The 21,429-nt window shown below is 33.3% G+C and overlaps 1 protein-coding gene across 1 annotated transcript in view; it reads right to left on the bottom strand.

Annotated features, from left to right (window-relative positions):
* Positions 1-14: 14 nt before the first annotated feature.
* The window catches only part of LOC111058642 (F-box protein SKP2A), a 46,766-nt gene continuing 25,351 nt past the window's right edge, over positions 15-21,429 (bottom strand). Inside the window, exons 5-7 of the mRNA XM_039443484.1 lie at positions 6,657-6,934; positions 5,101-5,309; positions 15-299 (exon numbers count right to left, since the gene is read on the bottom strand). Coding sequence (XP_039299418.1) covers positions 111-299; positions 5,101-5,309; positions 6,657-6,934 — 676 coding nt within the window. The 3' untranslated portion in view covers positions 15-110. The remainder of the gene's footprint in view (positions 300-5,100; positions 5,310-6,656; positions 6,935-21,429) is intronic.

The following is a 21,429-nucleotide window of genomic DNA, read 5'->3' as shown; positions in this document are numbered from 1 at the left end:
AGTATTGTGACTAAACGTGCCTGATCATGTCTTGTCTTGTCTTAACTAACTGGTGTGTGACCAGTCTTAGACTAGTTTTCATGTTACACTATTCCAATTAGAATTTTACACTAATTGAATGGTACTTTACCTGTTAATCGCGGACACCCATGACAGACTAGAATTTCCAGGTTAGGACAGTTTTCAGCCACACTGCAAATTGCGTCATCGGTTATCAGCTGGCAATTGTTCATCTTCACCTCTGACAACGTTCGACTGCAGGCACCGTTTGCGATAGAAAACACTCCGGCATCAGAAACCTGGCAAAAGTATCAAAACTTCACAATAATCACATTTAAAACTGTGTATCTATAATACATGATTATTTATTTTCAATATTTGTCAATTTTAAGTTAGTTGCTACAAGTAGTATCTAGTCCTGATGAGGACTACCTATCTTATTGATATAATTAAACTAGTAGTTCTGTGAGCAGTAGACCTCGCGCAGTTATAACGACGTCCCAAACCATAAGCACATCCACACTGATACACTAACTATTTATTTGATCAGATCATGCTTACACAAGATTTAATTATCATATAACGCTTTCCGGAATTGAGCGCGAGAAAACCATAAGACATCTAGTCTCCCAGACGAGCTGTTATAAGTTCTTTGCATCCTATTTAATAGTGCATAAAAATTGTATTCAATGAGGTATGCAATTTATAGTCTACACAGCTGCTAATTTTTTACAAAGTTACATTGAGATATTGAATTGCATGCGTCATGGCATGCAATTTATAGTCAACTCGACAGCTGATTTATGATGAATAATTCTATAGTCTGATTTTCACTCTAATATTGACGTATGATGGAGGCTCCTTTTTCCTTCTATATTATCCTTGAAATGCAAAATTTCCAAAAACCTTGTATATACGTCGACGCGCAATTAAAAAAGGAACATACCTGTCAAATTTCATGAAAATCTATTACCACGTTTCGCCGTAAATGCGCAACATATAAACATTTAAACATTAAGAGAAATGCCAAACCGTCGACTTGAATCTTAGACCTAACTTCGCTCGGTCAACTATTTATTATATTAAAAAAAATTGCTCATTAGTCTTTTTAGACTAGATTGCAATGTGTAAATTTAAAAAAATTAAAACTTGAACATAGTTCACCATTAATTTTGTATTTCACGGCCAATGGCAGGATTCAGCGTTGTTAAAGTGAGATCCACATTATAATGACAGTGAAGAAAGATGGAAGAACAGCGTTGCCGATTCTCTACCTTGTCATTGCCATCTATACAAGAAAGATATACAGAGTGAGTCATATTATGTATGGGAACCCTTCAATAAGTTGGAGACTGTTGTAGATATAATACTGTAACTTTTAGGATAAGTTATTGGTCGAATACTCTACCTTTTGACGTACAACTGAATTTCAAGCCCTCATAAGGGGGTGACTTAGGGGTTGTAACTCGATTTTTTTGAATATAAACACCCATTGCATTGGCATTTAAGGGTTGTGTGTCAGAGAGGACCTGGAGTCCTAACTCCGCCCTTAATTAAGGCAATTAATCAATCAATCATTGTGTAGCACATCATTTTTAAGGCCTTTTTAAAACAAGGAAGATAGCATCGATGAAAATGTTCTATGATACTTGTACCCAAAATGGCAGCTGATAGAGGTTTTAGTTTTTAAGGAAATGAGGGGTTGTAACACAAATATTTTGAGTGTTAACACCCATTGTGTGATACATCATTTTAAAGGCCTTTTCAAAATGAGAAAGATTACATCAATAAAAATTTTCTATGGTACTTTTATTCAAAATGGCGGCTGATTGAACATTATCAATTATTTCTACAAAAACTAAAATTTCAATCAGCAGCCATTTTTGATAAAAGTGCCATAGAACATCTTTATTGATGCCATCTTTCTTGTTTTAGAAAGGCATTTAATAGTATATTACGCTACAAGCACAGAAAGTTAGTGTTTACGGTATGAGGATAGTTTCCCGGGCGAGGCTTGCCGGGCCCGGGAATATGTTATCCGAATACCGTAAACACCTTTCTGAGAGTGTCACGTATGATATTTTTCGCCACACTACAGGTATAGCTGACGCCAAAAAGTTAGGCGGTTTCGTGGGTCTCTTGTGCGTTCCAACAGCTGATGTTGTCAAGTAGAGTTATCATCTAGCTTGGCTCAGGTGATGATTTTTAAATCATAAGAGACAATAAATAGATGCATTGTATCAGCTGTGAGTAGGTTACACCATGTGACCCACGAAGCCGCCCAACTTGGCATCAGCTATATAAGAATAATAAATTGAATAAGAATGTTTTATGAGGAGGGGGGAAAGTTTGATATCTCATATCTCAAGAACCAGACGTCGTAGGGTACTCAAAGTGGGGTGGAAATTTCCGATCTCACCCTCCTGAACACAATGCACCATATGGCACAGTTGTCCAAACACATTTTCAAAAATTTTCAAAAAGCGGCCGGAAAGGGTACATTTTCCGGCCTTAGCCGGAAAGAAACCTGTTCTGAAATCAGACGAGAGTCGTCTGCGAACAATGTATTTCAGATCTACGTAGGGACTGGAAAGCAGCTGCTTTCTGTGCAGTGTGACAAAATAGTATATTTCGCACCTAGGGCCGAAAATGAGATATTTCCGGCTCGAAATCGGTTTTTAAGTCCGAGGCCGTAGGCCGACGACTAGAAAAGATTGAGAGCCGGAAATACATTTTTGCCCATGGTGCGAACGCTATTTTTTGCCACACCAAAAAAAAACTTCCCAATATATAAGAAATTAAAAAATAAATAAAATTCAAACAGCCTATTTTGATAGTTTGAATCTTGGTTATGACAACTTTCACTGTCAATTAATTTCAATATTACTAATTAATAATTTACAATAGTGACAATATTTTTATACTATTAATATTTCGAATAATTGTTTGAATTTTTATAGCTCGCGCTTTGCGCCTGGTGCAATATCTCATGGATAGATGGATGAATAGAATTTTCATTACTATTTTGAAATAATGTGATTAAAAAATTAATATAATTGCATATTTCACAGTTTTGTCTCAAAATATATCTAAAAAATTGATTGAAATTTAAATTACGGTAACTAATATAAAAAATAGCTAATAAAAGTCGAAATTCATCGACAAAAAAAATGTCACTGACCGAGGTTCAAACCTAGATCATGTTTGTAATTCACTGAGCTTTGACTTTTGGTGTATTACGCCTTAACGCTCTCGGCTATTGCATATTTTTGATCGAAGAGGCCTGTAAGTCAGGTAACTTATGTAGGCTACTATAATATAGTGTAGTCTATAGCGGCAAACTTGAAGCCGGCTTGCCGGCATTTTCACAACAAAATATTGCTCTGAAAATAGTTAAATCATAGAGAAAACATTCGAAGATTCAATCTTGAGTGGGCCTAATGTTTTCTCTATATGGTTTGATATCGAAGAAAAATTATCTAAAAGTTTTAATAATGAATTACGGAAAAATTACTAGGAATTTTTCAGTCAAGGCTGAGTTTCACCAGTAGGCTTACCTTAAACTTTAGATCTCTGCTGTATTTTCCTATTATTATTGTTGATTGTATTGCATTAAGAAGTGGAATTCGATAATAAAAAAGAAACAATTATTACTCTACCTCACTTTTAAATATTGATACAATTATTGTACTTTGATTTCAAATTCGATTCTTCACTTTTAAAGACTTGCGATACTTACCTTTCTGACAATGGACAATGCAGCCAACATTATATTGTTGAGGCTATGGAGATATCATCGTATTCTATTGTTTGATATCAAAAACACAATAATAAATATTAAATTATGAAACAGTAATTCATAAAATATATTATAGACATGATACCGCGATTCACGATACATAATTATATAGATTATTACAGTCGTTATGAGATTATCTCTATGATTTTTGTGAGATCGGACACGATCAGCTGTTATTCAAGGTCATTTTACAGCCCTAGGGCCGTAAAGTTTTACCGGCCTGGTCGGAAAACAATCACTTTCGGCCTCCATATGACGCACGTGAACCAGCTCATTACATCCAAGTGTGGCGAAAAATGATGTACCACACAATGGGTGTTAACATTTAAAATATTTGAGTTACAACCCCTCATTTCCTTAAAAACTAAAACTCCAATCAGCCGCCATTTTGGATACAAGTATCATAGAACATTTTTATCAATGCCATCATCTTCCTTGTTTTAAAAAGGCCTTCAAAGTTATGCATCATAAGATGGGTGTTTACATTTGAAATATTCGGGTTACAACCCCTAAGTCTCCCACTTATGAGTGGTTGAAATTCAGTTGTACGTCAAAAGGTAGAGTATTCGACCAATAACTTATCCTGGAAGTTACAGTATTATATCTACAACAGTCTTCAAATTATTGAAGGGTTCCCATACATATGACTCACTCTGTATAGTGAGGTCCACATTATAATGGCAGTATTTGATTAACATTGGTGTTGCTATCCTTGTCTACCATTCGACAAAGCAGATATAGCGCTATCATTTTCTAGCTCTGCAACGTTGCCAGATTGTTACTTCTTCTTCACTATACTGAGATTTTCATATCAGTCAGCATTAATTGAATGAAAAGCGTTGGTGTTATTATTTATGAGGAATGTTGACTGTTATCAAACTGGATTCCACTATAGTGTTACTCATCTGTGATACGAATGCTATGTAAATTATCATTGATAAGGTGTAACAAAATAAACCGCGAAACAGTAACAATTCAAGTTAGATGAAAATACTATATTAATTTTAGATGATATAGTTTAGATTAATACATATTTTATAAATTTTAAATAGTATACTTTTGAAAATTAAATCAAATTTACATATCTTTTTTCTGTATAGGGCTACTTTTTATAGAAATAGAAAGAAAAATAAAAATCTCAGTTCCCTTTTTGAATATTTAATCACAACATCTCGGACATTGATGCCATTTTCAAGTGTTTTTCACTTGAAAATGGCATCAATGTCAGAAACATGTTGTGATTAAATATCCAAAAAGGGCACTGAGATTTTTATTTTTCTTTCTATTTCAAATTTACATACCCTGGTGTTTGAAAGGTTGAGAGAAAGCAGAAACATTTTGGCAATACTTTGGGCGGCTTTGTCAGTCAGGGGACAATTGCCAACGTCCAGTGTTGCCAACTTAACACAGCTCGATGCCAATTGTTCAATCACTTCATCTGTTATGCTCATACTGCCTTCGGTGAATAATTGCGTCAAATGAGGCATTTTTGGTATTAAATTCATCAGTTCTGTGAAACAGAAAACAAAACTAATAGACACAGCACGAAATTAAATAATTTAATTACAAATGACTACAGATGAAAAATAACTTTGGACTTTGTTCAATGATACTATGTCATGTACTATAATCACTGTAAGAGAAAGCGGAAACTGATTGTTTTATTCTATGTCACTATGGCCCGGTTGCACAACAGCCGGTTAAATTTTAACCGTGATTAATTTCACGAGAACAAATCAGAGAAGGTCTTCTTGATAAGACGGCTTCTCTGATTGGCACTCATGGAATTAATCACGATTAAAATTTAACCGGATTTTGTGCAACCGGGCCTATGATGTGTCTAAGTCCCTTTGATCAAAGACGTTTAATAATATTCGCCTTATTCTCTTCAGAATGCTAAGTTCAGCAGTTTGCAAATTCAAGAGTGCAATTTACGGAGGCTGTTTTATTTATTGGATTAAGCAAACAAATTTAACATCAGAGTGAGTAGCCTTGGTTTTCAAAACCAGCAAGTGAGTTAGTGTGTGTTAACGTTATAATGGCAGTGGAGAAAGATAGCAGAACAACGTTGCGAATCCTCTGTCTTGTCAATGCCGTCTATAGACGGTAGCTGATACAGGTTTATTGATGTAATATTAACTGTTCATTCTCGTTAAAAATAGTATCAATTATATTTTATTGAGCAAGAAATTATATTTTTCAATAATTTCATAATGAATTTTCATTATTAAGATGAAATTTTTTGTTAATTGATTATTAATTCTACATTGTTAAAAGACAATCTGGCAACAGAGCAAAGCGAGAAAGAGATAGCGCTATCCACTTTGTTGAATGAAAGACAAGGCTAGCAATACCATTGCCAATCAAACACTGCCATTATAACGTGGACCTCTTTATAGCCAGCTTGTGACCATTTTTTTTTTGTTGAGGATGATGACCATAAAGAAAAAGAATAAGAAGAAAAAGAACGGAGTGAGACCCGATCCCCATATGGTTCAAAGGCCAGCTTTGTCCCTCAGGGGCGGCCTCCACCGGTGCGAATCGTGTGTGGCACGGAAACAGGAAAATTTTCAAGCTATGGTTGAATTGTTTAAAGTAGATGATTGTTCCAAATTCCGCACATGATATAGACATTCTCAAGATCCAAACATGATACTCGAATTTGAAATACAATATACAACATATTTTGGAATCCCCCTACTAGACCACCCATCTGTGTGTATTGGCGGGGGGGGGGGGGGGGAGTTCCATGTTATTACATAAGCTTAATATGTTTAATATGTTGTTTTGGTGAAATAGATTGAATTGAATTGAAATATAGCAAATAAGATCTGTTTAATTGTAAATATCTCCCTACCTTCAGTAGTGAAAGAATGATTTTGATAACGACCTCTGTTCATATTGAGGTTGTGCATGCGCTTACACCTGGCGATCAGCTTTAGGTGGCCGTCTGTAACCACACATTCGCTCAGATTCAAATCTTGCACGTCACTGGTGAGAAGTGCAGACATTGCGTCACTGGTCTGAAAACCGCGTTTGCTGAGCATGCGCAGTATGCGGGTCTTGATCAGCGCAGGAAGAATCGTCAACGATTCCCAGTCCAACCATTTATCTGTGGCTATCGATTGAATAGACCTGAAAGTAATAAATTTCAAAATAATCAGCTAACATCTTATTACCAACGAAATTCATATGGTAAACGCAGTGAAATAAACTCAAGAACTTAAAGACTCTTTTAGAAATTATAGTGAACCTTACTACAAAGAAGATATGGCTCCATGAACTTGTAGTGCACAAGCCCGAAAAAAATTGAAAAAAATTTACAATAAACTACAAATTTTGTGTCGGCAGAATATCCAAAAATTAAATTTTGTACAAGAACCTTTTTTTTACACGCATTTGAAGTCGCGGTCAAAGTCATTTTTCAATGCAAATTTCCCTATGCTGGAAGTGTGAACTTGTAGTGCACATGTCAGAAAAAATCCGAAAAAAATTGACAATAAACTACAAATTTTGTGTCGTCTGAATATGCAAAAATCGAATTTTGTTTAAGCACCGTTTTTTTTTTAGATGCTTTTGAAGATGGAGTCAAGGTCATACATATCATTGATTATTTACCTATGCTGGCTATCTGCCAGCTACTCTACCGCTCATGCAGGCAGAATGCAGGCGTGATAATACGGTTTGTATTACTTTGAATGAATAGAATACTGTATCCAAGTCAAAAACATGATATATTGAATCATCTTCAACTACACATGAATTATGTACAAGCACAGTTTTTTCACGAAAAAAAAATCAAAGTTCAATATTTGTAATAGTACAATATTTGTACAATGGGAATTCTTGAATAATCAACAACAAAAGTCAAGTGCATGGCATTTATTCTTTTATTCTGGACTTAATGAAATGATGAACATATATAGAATCATTTCTTTTCATGAATGAATTTTGTACAAGCACAGTTTTCACGAAAAAAGATTCCAAAGTTTAATACCATTTATAGGTATCCTCTTGGGAATTCTTGAATAATCAACCACAAAAGTCAAGTGCATGTTATTTCTTCTGTTATTTTGGACTGAATGCAATGTTCATCCGATACAAAATCATACTTGATCACGAATGAATTTTGTACAAGCACAGTTTTCACGAAAAAAAATTCCAAAGTTTTATTCCAGTTATAGTGATACTATGGGGAATTCTTGGAAAATCTACCACAAAAGTCAAGTGCATGGCATTTCTTCTGTTATTCTGAACTAAATGCAATGTTGAACATATATTGAATTATTCCTGATCACGAATGAATTTTGTACAAGCACAGTTTTCACGAAAAAAAATTCCAAAGTTTTATTCCAGTTTTAGTGATACTATGGGGAATTCTTGGGAAATCTATCACAAAAGTCAAGTGCATTTCATTTCTTCTGATATTCTGGACTGAATGCAACGTTGAACATATATTGAATCATTCTTGAACATGAATGAATTTTGTACAAGCACAGTTTTCACAAAAAAAAAATCCAAAGTTTTATTCCAGTTATAGTGATACTATGGGGAATTCTTGGAAAATCTACCACAAAAGTCAAGTGCATGGCATTTCTTCTGCTCGTTCAAGAATGATTTAATATATGTTCAACATTGCATTCAGTTCAGAATAACAGAAGAAATGCCATGCACTTGACTTCTGTGGTAGATTTTCCAAGAATTCCCCATAGTATCACTATAACTGGAATAAAAGTTTGGAATTTTTTTTCGTGAAAACTGTGCTTGTACAAAATTCATTCGTGACAGGAATGATTCAATATATGTTCAACATTGCATTCAGTCCAGAATATGAGAAGAAATGCCATGCACTTGACTTTTGTGGTAGATTTTCCAAGAATTCCCCATAGTATCACTATAACTGTAATAAAAATTTGGAATTTTTTTTTCGTGAAAACTGTGCTTGTACAAAATTCATTCATGTTCAAGAATGATTCAATATAAATTCAACATTGTATTCAGTTCAGAATATCAGAAGAAATGCCATGCACTTGACTTCTGTGGTATATTTTCCAAGAATTCCCCATAGTATCACTATAACTGGAATAAAACTTTGGAATTTTTTTTTTTTTAAATACTTCTGGGAATTCTCAAATAATCAACCACAAAAGACAAGTGTATGGCATTTATTCTGTTATTCTAGACTGAATGCAATGTTGAACATATATTGAATCATTCCTGATCACGAATGAATTTTGTACAAGCACAGTTTTCACGAAAAAAATTCCAAAGTTTTATTCCAGTTATAGTGATACTATGGGGAATTCTTGGAAAATCTACCACAAAAGTCAAGTGCATGGCATTTCTTCTGTTATTCTGAACTGAATACAACGTTGATAATATATTGAATCATTCTTGAACACGAATGAATTTGTTACAAGCACAGTTTTTACGAAAAAAAAATCATATTTCTATATTAGTTATAGTGATACTTTGGGGAATTCTTGAATAATCAACAACAAAAGTCAAGTGTATGGCATTTCTTCTGTTATTCTGGATTGAATGCAATGGAGAACATAGATAGAATTATTCCTGATCACAAATTAATTTTGTACAAGCACAGTTTTCACGAAAAAAATTCCAATGTCTTATACCAGTTATAGTGATACTAAGAGGAATTCTTGAATAATCAATCACAAAAGTCAAGTGCATGGCATTTCTTCTGTTATTCTCGACTGAATGCAATGGTGAACATATATAGAATCATTCCTGATCACGAATGAATTTTGTACAAGCACAGTTTTCACAAAAAAAATCCAATGTTCTATTCCAGTTATAGTGATACTATGAGGAATTCTTGAATAATCAACCACAAAAGTCAAGTTCATCGTTTTTTGTCTGTTATTATGGACTGATTGCATTGTTCAACATATATATAGAATCATTCCTGATCATGAATTAATGCTCAATGTTTCATCTTATTGAGAGTTTCTGGTTTGTATGTGTCTTGTTTGATTTTTAAATTTCAATTGAGGGCTATCCCCTTAATTTTAATGTGATAATCTAGATAAGCAATCTACATAAGCATGGCCGCCACGTGCAGGACGTAGACTTCCAAGTCATAGTTTTATGATTCCAATAGATTGATATCTGTTTATTAGTGTCAGTTGCACAAATCCGGTTGAAATCAAATCTTCATAGTTCCACGAGAACCAATCACAGATCCGTCTTTTCAAAAATGTCTTCTTTTATTGGTTCTTGTGGAATTAATCTCGATTGAAATTCAAGAGGTTTTTGTGCAACTGCGCCTTGGGAATGTATCCCATATAGGTAAGTTGATAGTATCTGAACGGAAATACAGTGCTTTGAAAAATGTTGCCAGTTAAAAGTTTTCAAGAGCAGGGTGCATATTCTTATAAGTAAGATCATGAACTATCTCCATAGAAATATCGAAAATTTTGCTAGGTCTTTCAACTGCTTCATTGTCCTAACTTTCGAAGTGTAAAAGTACTCTATTGGTCAGGATGTCTCTATGATACTCTTCCACAAAATACAGGGAATCCATGAATGAGGATGAATAAGTTCACCAAACACTGTTTTTGAAATTGAAAAATTTATTTCACACGTTGTACATCAATTCGAAAATGAATTGGCTACAACAATACCTCTCCAGAATAGTAATAGTTATCAGCAATCCCATAACAATATGGCGAAATATTCAAATGTATGATAGATATGTAATTTATATGGCACAATATATTCTGAGAATATGATTAATGTGAAAAGCTATCATTATGATACAAACAATAATTTTTTTATGTTATTGGTACACGTGCTATGAAATAATGCAAATTGATTTTTTCTACATTACAATAGTAACAGCATATAGACAATACTATCTGGAGTATATTACATTATTGGAAATAATAAAAAAAATGCTAAGACGTTCAGCAATGTTTGAAATACCAGAAAAATATCAAGGTTACCTCATTATTGAGACAAAAACAATTAATGAGTATAATATATTGATTTGTCAATGATATGCACAATGAGTTCATCATCATGATAAAGTTTATAATGCACCTTCATGATTAAGATTGGATCAATATTACAAAAAGAGTTGAATGAATTATATGAAATATCAATAACTTGAACGAGTTATATATACTTGAATAACTAAAACTAAAAATGTAGTAACAATGAAGGAATGGGTATAGAAGAATGAATTCCTGCATTGCATGCTTAAGAATAAAATTTAGTAATGATTCTCTGGTAAATATTCATTCATCACAATTATAGTATTTCATCTTCATTACTCATCATTACAATATGACATAATTTTTTAATTTTCAAATCACAGGGAAACCTCAGTTGTAACATTATTAATAAGTACCTAGAATAAGGATAATAGTGATTCTAGTAGCTAATTATTAATATATCAACTCATCAACCAAGATAATATTACAACATCATAGACTATTTATATCGTCACATTCACACGTTTATAATTTTTTAGAAATAGATAGGATCTCTTATGGTGCAAATGACATCAAAACAAAGAAGAAAATATATACAGATTATTTTTACTGTAGGCCTATTGCGACAGATTAAATATATACAAATAATATACTTTGAACATCAACATTTACGTAGGTTTGTATTTTTAAGTGATATGTATTGGACAATCAAAAGTAGATTATTGGTTTACACTTTTTAAATCAGGCTTATTGTTCTAATATGATAATATTGATATCATGATTTAAAAAACATCTGATCATTGACTCCCCATATCTGCCTTCTTCGGTTGCTGTAACGGTAACTAATGCATGTTGTAATTTATTGATGTTCAATAAAGCCTTTTCAAAAGTGTACTTTTAGTTTCCAAAAGTTTCATTTTAGCGCATCTAATAAATGTGGATTATTGTGAAAGGTTCTTCTGAATTTGCACAAAAAATTATGTAGTCAACTGGCTAGATACACTTCTACTTTGGCCTTACTCTAATTAATGAGTAAAATGGTCAGACTCATAGGCAATACGGTAGATGATTTTCTAAAAAGGGAAATTCAATCATACATGTATCTTGCATGATGCAACACATTTACAAAAGACGTCATATGAATTGGATATCAGCCTATTTGAATACATATGGAATAGCAGTTCCAATAACAGAAATAACTGGAATTAATAATATTGTAAAAAGTACCTATTTACAAAAAAGTAAAGTAAAAATAGATTGTGAACAATAATGGTTATAGAATTATAGAAGAAAAATTATACCTCTCACAATACATAAAATCCAATCAAATTCTACTTACTGATACCTTGCGCGCCAGGATGAGAAGCATCGCATTCTAAGCACTCCAACGGTATGAACTTGGAAGCTTACTGCCAAGTCCCTCCTTTTTCGCATTCACATTCATTAAGGTATATCCTAATTCTAATGCTCTCAAAAATGATAAATTCTCCTAGCCTGAATAATCTTATTCTAAATCTCTTAAAAATAATTTATTCTTCAAAACTATAATCATGATTGAATTAGTTTAAATATTCATGTCAGTTTTAGCGTCCAATCCTCTTTTGCGACATCTGTATATCAAATGCTTATTTGAGGAAATAATATTTACATAATTGAAAAACATAGGACTAATACAGAACTGATTTTTGAAATTATTATTAACATTCCAGTGTAGGTTTGATTGTTTTATTACTTTCAAAATATTAATCTAATATCTAATATTCAAATAAAAAACTAATCTATATATTTACACAATCTCTATTTTAAGAATATGAGCTCTCACATGAAGAATAAATAAAATAAATTCGTATGGCTTTTGTTGGTGGGGAGTTCCCTTTCGGGAATGTTCCACCGCCTGAATATATAATTTAAGCCGTCAATGGGCCTTACGACTGTCATACTTCAGCCGGGACCGACAGTTTAACGTGCCCATCCGATAACACGGGAGTGATCTGGTTAAAAAACTTTTGGTAATCAGAGGGGTTCGAACCCGGGATCTCTATGCTGCTACGCAAGCACTCTATCCACTAGACCACGGATCACTCCACATGAAGAATAAAGTTATCTGACAGTATAATGATATCATAAAAAAAATTATATAACCTCTCATTCTAAGAGTATAAACATTATCATTCATTGGTAGTCCATGACAGCCTAACATAGTCTATATTTACAATAAGTTGCTTATTTCAGGTAAGTCCCACTTAAAGCTGTAGCCTAACTCTTTCAAATTGTATAAATGATCAAATGGCAGCTATCAATCTTCTCAAGTCCTAATGTATCAGAGGACTTCTCTTTCAAATCATCAAAGACTTTCTATTTTTCGTTGAGCCGAAAGCAGTACGCTTTGTAGTGACCAATTGACGTCACTTCAGATCCTATACCCTGAAATCCAACTACATCCCGTAGATGATAAATTACATTCTGAAGGTGCAGTTGTTTGGGAAGATCTCTCAATCTAAACGAACACTGAGATAATCTCTCTATATTGTCTTCTGTTATGTCCAGAACGAGATGGGTTTTCAGGAGATTAACTTCGACTTCACGGCTTCCACTACATAACGGGTGATTTGAAATTTCCGGATCCATTATTTTGTTCAAACTCGTTTCAAAGTTACCTACTGGTAACATTTCGAAACAGCCTGTTGCTCGGACCTTCAATAAATAATGCTCGATGAATTTTTGTAAGTCGCAGATTCCATTATTTGGTATTCCCAGTTCCACCTTTATAATTGGAATGTGTCTTTCTGGCCTTGGACAGGTTGGCGAAGTGCATTTACGATTCTCGTAACCCGCTGGGAGCTCTCTCAGCACTAGAGGAATCATTACTGATGACACATTGCATTCAGCATGAATAGTATAGATCCCTAGGCTTTCGGTAATGTTTTCCATTTGAGAAAGGTTTTTGCCCTTTTTCTGTATGTAGCAGCGCTGATTCCTTTCTTTACGATTTCAATGATCATCTCACCCAATGGCCATTCATCAGCAGCTTCTTCTACCACATTTTTGAAAAGGGTACTGTCGCAATAAGAGGATGTAAGTATTTGCAAAATAACATCAAAGGCACACGTGTTTGTTAATACATACAGCTTTCCATCAATTTTCAGAGGTAAAAGAGTTGATAAGTTTCCATTTTTTAAAACACCGATTGGTATGTATGGTTTTTTGGTCCACAGGTCTACATGTGACCAATCACTGTTTCGTTCGAGATGTGATTTTCTTTTTCTCGTCTTAACTAGTGCTAAACCTCGCCAATTCTCAACATGTTTGAGCGACAATCTTCTATGTTGCTCTTCGTTACTGAGGTTTGAACATGAAGAGCATATGAGATTATCATCCTCTTTGGTGTTATTTTCACATTTACCGTTACAAATAGAGCATTTATCATATTTTCTCGATTCCTCAATTTCTTGTGAGGGAATATCCTCTCCCTTTCTCTTCAATTCCATTTGCCCGGATAGAGCTGGTATGTATGTGAGGAGGAAATCATCCAATCGAGCTGGTAAATTTCCTCTTTGAAAAATTCGGTTTTTCAAATTGTTGAAATTACCTTCACTAGCTGTGCTGCTCGCTGTTTCTTTCGGTGCAGCAAACTGTCACTTTGCGCACTAGTTGCACAAATAACTATTTTCCTACAGTTACCTTGAAAAGTGACCATTCCTGCACTGAGTACAGAACGCAAAGTATTACTTTGCGTACTCCAGATTTGAAACATGGTAACACAAAATAGTTGGTGGGTTATATGGAGGATTAGTGCACGAAAACAAAAATTAAGTTGGTAACAATGACTGTGGTTAGATTTAGATAAGAATCATTTCAATGGCGACCCTACATTTATGATAAAATCCCAATCTAGAAATCCAAAACAAAAATAATGTTCATCTAAATCATAATTAAATAATCATCATTTACAAATTCTCATCATTTAATAATAAATAATAGTTCTTTTCTATTGATAATTATTATTTCAACTGCAAGCAATGAGAAAAGTAGCAAATATACATTATAAAATTCGAATTTTGAGGTTAAATGATTACCGTTTGATATCCATATAAATAAAAATAATAAAAAACATAAGAATACTACAATAAATATTCTCTGTTGTCTATGTTATTTTTATAAATATTTTTCAGTTTACTTTGAGCATTTTTCTCGGTAATTTGAGCAAAAGTCTAAATTTCTGAATCCTGTTTCAGTACTTTTTAGCTGGATGAAACAAACTTAGGTACAATTCTTCCCGATAGGTCGTGCGCTTGTCGGTTCAGCCATCCCAATCAGCTGTTGGCGTGTATTTTGAATGCGATTTTTTTTCTATCTGTATTTTTTCTGATTCTTCAATGAATAAAAAAGAGAACTTTGGCTGAGAATTTTCAACTTAAATTGGATTATTAATTTTTAAATGAATTAAGGTTGTTATTAATAACAGCATCACACACACAAACATTTGATGGATTTCAGCCATCATTTTACCCATAATCAACCACTTCTCATATTCAATAGTAACTGTAGGAAAAGTTTAATGTGAAATACGTGAGCTAAGTTCCTCTGCTGCACTCAAGAAGCCATTCCGCCCTCGCCTACGGCTCGGGCGTAAACGTTTCTTTTGGTGCAGCAAACTGTCACTTTGCGCACTAGTTGCATAAATAACTATTTTCAATGATTTAATAATGAATCTTCATAATTGAGATTAAATATGCTGTTAGTTAAATATATTTCTACATTGTTAAAGTACAATCTGGCAACGTTGCGGAGGTAGAAACGGATAGCGCTATCTGCTTTGTCGAATGATAGCAACACCAAAATCAATCAAATACTGTCATTATAACGAGGACCTCACTAAAGTTGTAGCTGATCAGTTTTCTTTTTCAAGCCTTGGGGGATCTGAATTCATGTTATTGCATAGACACTCAGTCTCTATGCGCTTATTTCAGAAGTGTGCAACTTCGATTACAACAATACACTTTTAGCTGAGTTTTTATTCCATTTGCAATATCACAAGTTTTTTCTACAGCAACCTTTTAACTGTACCTCACTATAAAGCCGGGTCCAGACGCTCAAGTAAACCATCAGTCTTTTGCTCAAGCAAAAGACTGATCGTTTGGTTCAAGCAAAAGACGGATGTAAAATTGCGTCCACACGTATCCGTCTTATGTCGTCCGTTTTCCTATTTTTGTGCTCATAAGCTCAGTTCGTCATCAACTATGGAAGAGCTAGTACTCTTGGCCACTTTTGTTTTATGTGTAAAAAATAGGAAGAAAGGTAGAGTTCATCGTTCAAGTTGGAGTAGGGACTGGTTGTTAAAAAGACACAAATTTTCTCACGTTGCATTGCTTCGAGAATTGCAAGATGAATCTGAAAATATGTTTTCGCCACACTTGGATGTAATGAGCTGGTTTACGTGCGTCATATGGAGGCCGAAAGTGATTGTTTTCCGACCAGGCCGGTAAAACTTTACAGCCCTAGGGCTGTAAAATGACCTTGAATAACAGCTGATCGTGTCCGATCTCACAAAAATCATGGAGAGATAATCTCATAATGACTGTAATAATCTATATAATTATGTATCGTGAATCGCGGTATTATGTCTATAATAATATATTTTATAAATTACTGTTTCATAATTTAATATTTATTATTGTGTTTTTGATATCAAACAATAGAATACGATGATATATCCATAGCCTCAACAATATAATGTTGGCTACATTGTCCATTGTCAGAAAGGTACGTATCGCAAGTCTTTAAAAGTGAAGAATCGAATTTGAAATCAAAGTACAATAATTGTATCGATATTTAAAAGTGAGGTAGAGTAATAATTGTTTCTTTTTTATTATCGAATTCCACTTCTTAATGCAATACAATCAACAATAATAATAGGAAAATACAGCAGAGATCTAAAGTTTAAGGTAAGCCTACTGGTGAAACTCAGCCTTGACTAAAAAATTCCTAGTAATTTTTCCGTAATTCATTATTAAAACTTTTAGATAATTTTTCTTCAATATCAAACCATATAGAGAAAACATTAGGCCCACTCAAGATTGAATCTTCGAATGTTTTCTCTATGATTTAACTATTTTCAGAGCAATATTTTGTTGTGAAAATGCCGGCAAACCGGCTTAAAGTTTGCCGCTATAGGCTACACTATATTATAGTAGCCTACATACGTTACCTGACTTACAGGCCAGTTCGATCAAAAGGTGCAATGGCCGAGAGTATAAAGGCGTGTACTCAAAAGCTCTAAGCTCAGTGAATTACAAACATGATCTAGGTTCGAACCTCGGTCAGTGACATTTTTTTTTGTCGATGAATTTCGACTTTTATTAGCTATTTTTTATATTAGTTACCGTAATTTAAATTTCAATCAATTTTTTAGATATATTTTGAGACAAAACTGTGAAATATGCAATTATATTAATTTTTTAATCACATTATTTCACAATAGTAATGAAAATTCTATTCATCCATCTATCCATGAGATATTGCACCAGGCGCAAAGCGCGAGCTATAAAAATTCAAACAATTATTCGAAATATTAATAATATAAAAATATTGTCACTGTTGTAAATCATTAATTAGTAATATTGAAATTAATTGACAGTGAAAGTTGACATAACCAAGATTCAAACTATCAAAATAGGCTGTTTGAATTTTATTTATTTTTTAATTTCTTATATATTGGGAAGTTTTTTTTTGGTGTGGCGAAAAATAGCGTTCGCACCATGGGCAAAAATGTATTTCCGGCTCTCAATCTTTTCTAGTCCTCGGCCTACGGCCTCGGACTTAAAAACCGATTTCGAGCCGGAAATATCTCATTTTCGGCCCTAGGTGCGAAATATACTATTATAATTTTGTTTATATGTTCCTCTTTTACGGTGAAACTCGGTAATAGATTTTCATGAAATTTGACAGGTATTTTATGTTCCTCTTTAAATTTCGCGTCGACGTATATACAAGGTTTTTGAAATTTTGCATTTCAAGGAAATAATACAAAAGAAAAAGAAGTCTCTTTCGAACGCCAATATTACCGTAAAAATCAGACTATAGACATCATAAATCAGCTGTCGAGTGGATTATTACTTGTATGCAATTAATATCCCATTGTAATTTGGTAAAGAATCAGCTGTCGTGTGGACTATTAATTGCAATCAATGAGGCATGCAATATTTATAACTCGATGTAGCTTATTATTTTTTCTCCCGACTTTTCTCTGCTTTCAACTCGGTAAGCTTTTAATGATATTAGCATAGTTGTTTAAAACAAATATTAGCATTCTAATGCTAATAATCATTTTTAATATTAATAATTATTGTCGATACAACTAAAATCATAATATCAACATCAAATTCTGAGAGTATCATGAGCATCAAGAAAGAAAAAAGCGTTATATAACATCGATAAAAAAAACTTGCTTATTTTCAAGTACTCGCGAGGCATTTTATTTATTTGAGGGCGCTGAATCTGAATCTGAAATCACATTTCCTCTACCTCAATTTTTACGCGATTTAGGTTTTGGTGGATAGGTAAAAGACGGATGGTTTGATTAAAAAAAATTCCCGGTAGATACATTTCAAGTTTGACGACTTAAGCTTGAAGACCCATCCGTTTAACCGTCCAGACTTACGTGTTCTGACTTTTGCTTGAGCAAAAGACTGAAGCTAAACTTGAGCGTCTGAGCCGGGCTTTACGCTACGCTGAAATATGTCCTATCTCCCAATGTTAGATCCAAGCTACGTATCTATCCCGTTCATATCAGCATAGCGTAGCTTTAAATGTTGTGAGATGGGACGGCTACGTCTTCCGAAAACGTATTTTTTTCAGTGTAGCATAGCGTAATGTTTTCCTTATCTTTTGTCACCTCCATATAGAATTAAATTTATATTTTTTTCTATTGCCATCTCTATAGTTAAGCAATTATTTTGTTTTTTTTTTCAATATAAAAACATCAATCTATCAATGGAAATCGATTAATTTAATGAGTCAAGATTCCTAAGATTGATGCTCGTTGCAGCACACAAACCTCTGGTTTTGCAGGCAACGCCTATAAGGTTATGTTGAGAAAAATATTTTTTCCATGTTTATGTTTAAAATTAAGTATTCTAATGGTGTTTTTGTTTTTGAATTGTATGGTATTATGGCAAATTTGAATTTGAATGTGAAGAGACTTTAACAGACTATTTGATGTTGCAGTTATATTATAAAGAGGGATTTCCAAAGAATGACGTACAGATGTTCATGGCCTCTTGCGAAGAGGAACCCTCCAGTGGAGTATTTCGCACAAGCAGCTATATCAACTCTAGTGGCTCATTAAAACGCACAGTCATCAAATTTTGCTGTTGGCGAAAGTGAGTACAAATATCTGTGATCTCTTTGTTCAAAGAGGATCTGTAGAACTACTAACAAAGGAAAAAGACTGTACTTTGAAAAATATCGTCCTACGAAATTCTAATAATTAGTGATAATAAGTTAATGATAGTTGACCTGAATTCTTTTGCTTTTTAATTCTTTTAATTCTTCACTCCTTTCAACTAGATTCCAAATTGATTGGAATCGTTTCTGGTACTCAATTACTTTTGAATATTTTTCTAAGAGATTATAAATATTCTTTTCCTACAGTTACCATAAAAAGTGACCATTCCTGCACTGATTACAGAACGCAAAGAATCACTTTTCCGCTATAATGCGCAAAGTATTACTTTGCGTACTCCAGATTTGCAACATGGCGATACAAAATAGTTGGTGGGTTATATGGAGGATTAGTGCACGAAAACAAAAATTAAGTTGGTAACAATGACTGTGGTTAGATTTAGATAAGAATCATTTAAATGGCTACCCTACATTTATGATAAAATCCCAATCTAGAAATCCAAAACAAAAATAATGTTCATCTAAATCATAATTAAATAATCATCATTTACAAATTCTCATCATTTAATAATAAATAATAGTTCTTTTCTATTGATAATTATTATTTCAACTGCAAGAAATGAGAAAAGTGGCAAATATACATTATAAAATTCGAATTTTGAGGTTAAATGATTACCGTTTGATATTCATATAAATAAAAATAATAAAAAACATAACAATACTACAATAAATATTCTCTGTTGTCTATGTTATTTTTATAAATTTTTCAGTTTACTTTGAGCATTTTTCTCGGCAATTTGAGCAAAAGTCTAAATTTCTGAATCCTGTTTCAGTACTTTTTAGTTGGGAAACAAACTTAGGAACGATTCTTCCCGCTAGGTCGCGCGCTTGTCGGTTCAGCCATTTTGCAGCCATCCCAATCAGCTGTTGGCGTGTATTTTGAATGCGAATTTTTTGTACTATCTGTATTTTTTTCTGATTCTTGAATGAATAAAAAACTTTGGCTGAGAATTTTCAACTTAAATTGGATTATTAATTTTTAGATGAATTAAGGTTGTTATTAATAACAGCATCACACACACAAACATTTGATGGATTTCAGCTATTGTTTTACCCATAATCAACCACTTCTCATATTCAATAGTAACTGTAGGAAAAGTTTAATGTGAAATACGTGTGCAAAGTTCCTCTACTGCACTCAAGATGCCATTCCTCCCTCGCTTACGGCTCGGGCGTAAACGTTTCTTTCGGTGCAGCAAACAGTCACTTTGCGCACTAGTTGCACAAATAACTATTATAAGAGGTTCTTTATTATTCTTTATTTAGAGATCATTATAGATTTAGCGATTTACATCTGTTATGATTATTTCCATGTATGATGTAAATGTTTGTTTCACCAATGTGAATGGCTTGATGTAGATAATACATTTGCTTTTGATGGCTGTGTATTTCATTGCTCGATGCTTTTGTGGCAAGTCTCTCTTACAAGTGATCTACACCCATATATCACTGCCATTGAATTTAAGCTCATGCAACTCAACACTCCTTTCTCTTTCTCTTCAGTGAGGTCTACGTTATTATGGCAGCATCTGATTAACATTGGTATTGCTATCCTTGTCATCCTTATCAATCGGCAAAGCAGATAGCGCTATCCTTTTCTAGCTTCACAATGTAGCCAGATCGTTTTTTTAACAATATAGAAATCATTTTAAGAAAATATTTCATCTTAATTTTGAAAACTAATTATCAAATCATTGAAAAATATTATAATTTTTTTCTTGATGAATAAAATATAATTAATATAATGAAAATTTTATATTACATCTGACATACTGGTATCAGCTATCTTCCAGTGGCAGACGCTGTTTTCTTACCTTTCTCCACTGCCATTATAAAGTGAACCACACTATATCCTATATCATTTGAACTTGGATTTTTGTTTATTTTCACTTTTATGTTCCTTCTATTGGAGGCGAATCCCCTACAAACAGGATTTACTCAATTTAAATTAGTTTTTTTTTAATGTTTATACATTGAATCACCGTTTATTCACTTCCCATTTGGAAGTCTTATTTGATGAATTTTTTTAATGTTCATACATTGAATCACCGTTTATTCACTTCACATTAGGAACTTTTGTCAGTATACGTTCAATGAGCAGAACTTGCTTGAATGTCTGACAACATAAGTGATCATGAAAATTCCTGAAAAGTAAAATATACTAGCTCACATTGGTGAATAGAATAACACTTCTAATTCATTAGTTTCATT

This window comes from Nilaparvata lugens, chromosome Y, assembly GCF_014356525.2.
Source record: "Nilaparvata lugens isolate BPH chromosome Y, ASM1435652v1, whole genome shotgun sequence".
Classification (NCBI taxonomy): Eukaryota; Metazoa; Arthropoda; class Insecta; order Hemiptera; family Delphacidae; genus Nilaparvata; species Nilaparvata lugens.
Note: the sequence above shows the minus strand (reverse complement) of the source record. Positions and strands in the feature narration are given on the sequence as shown.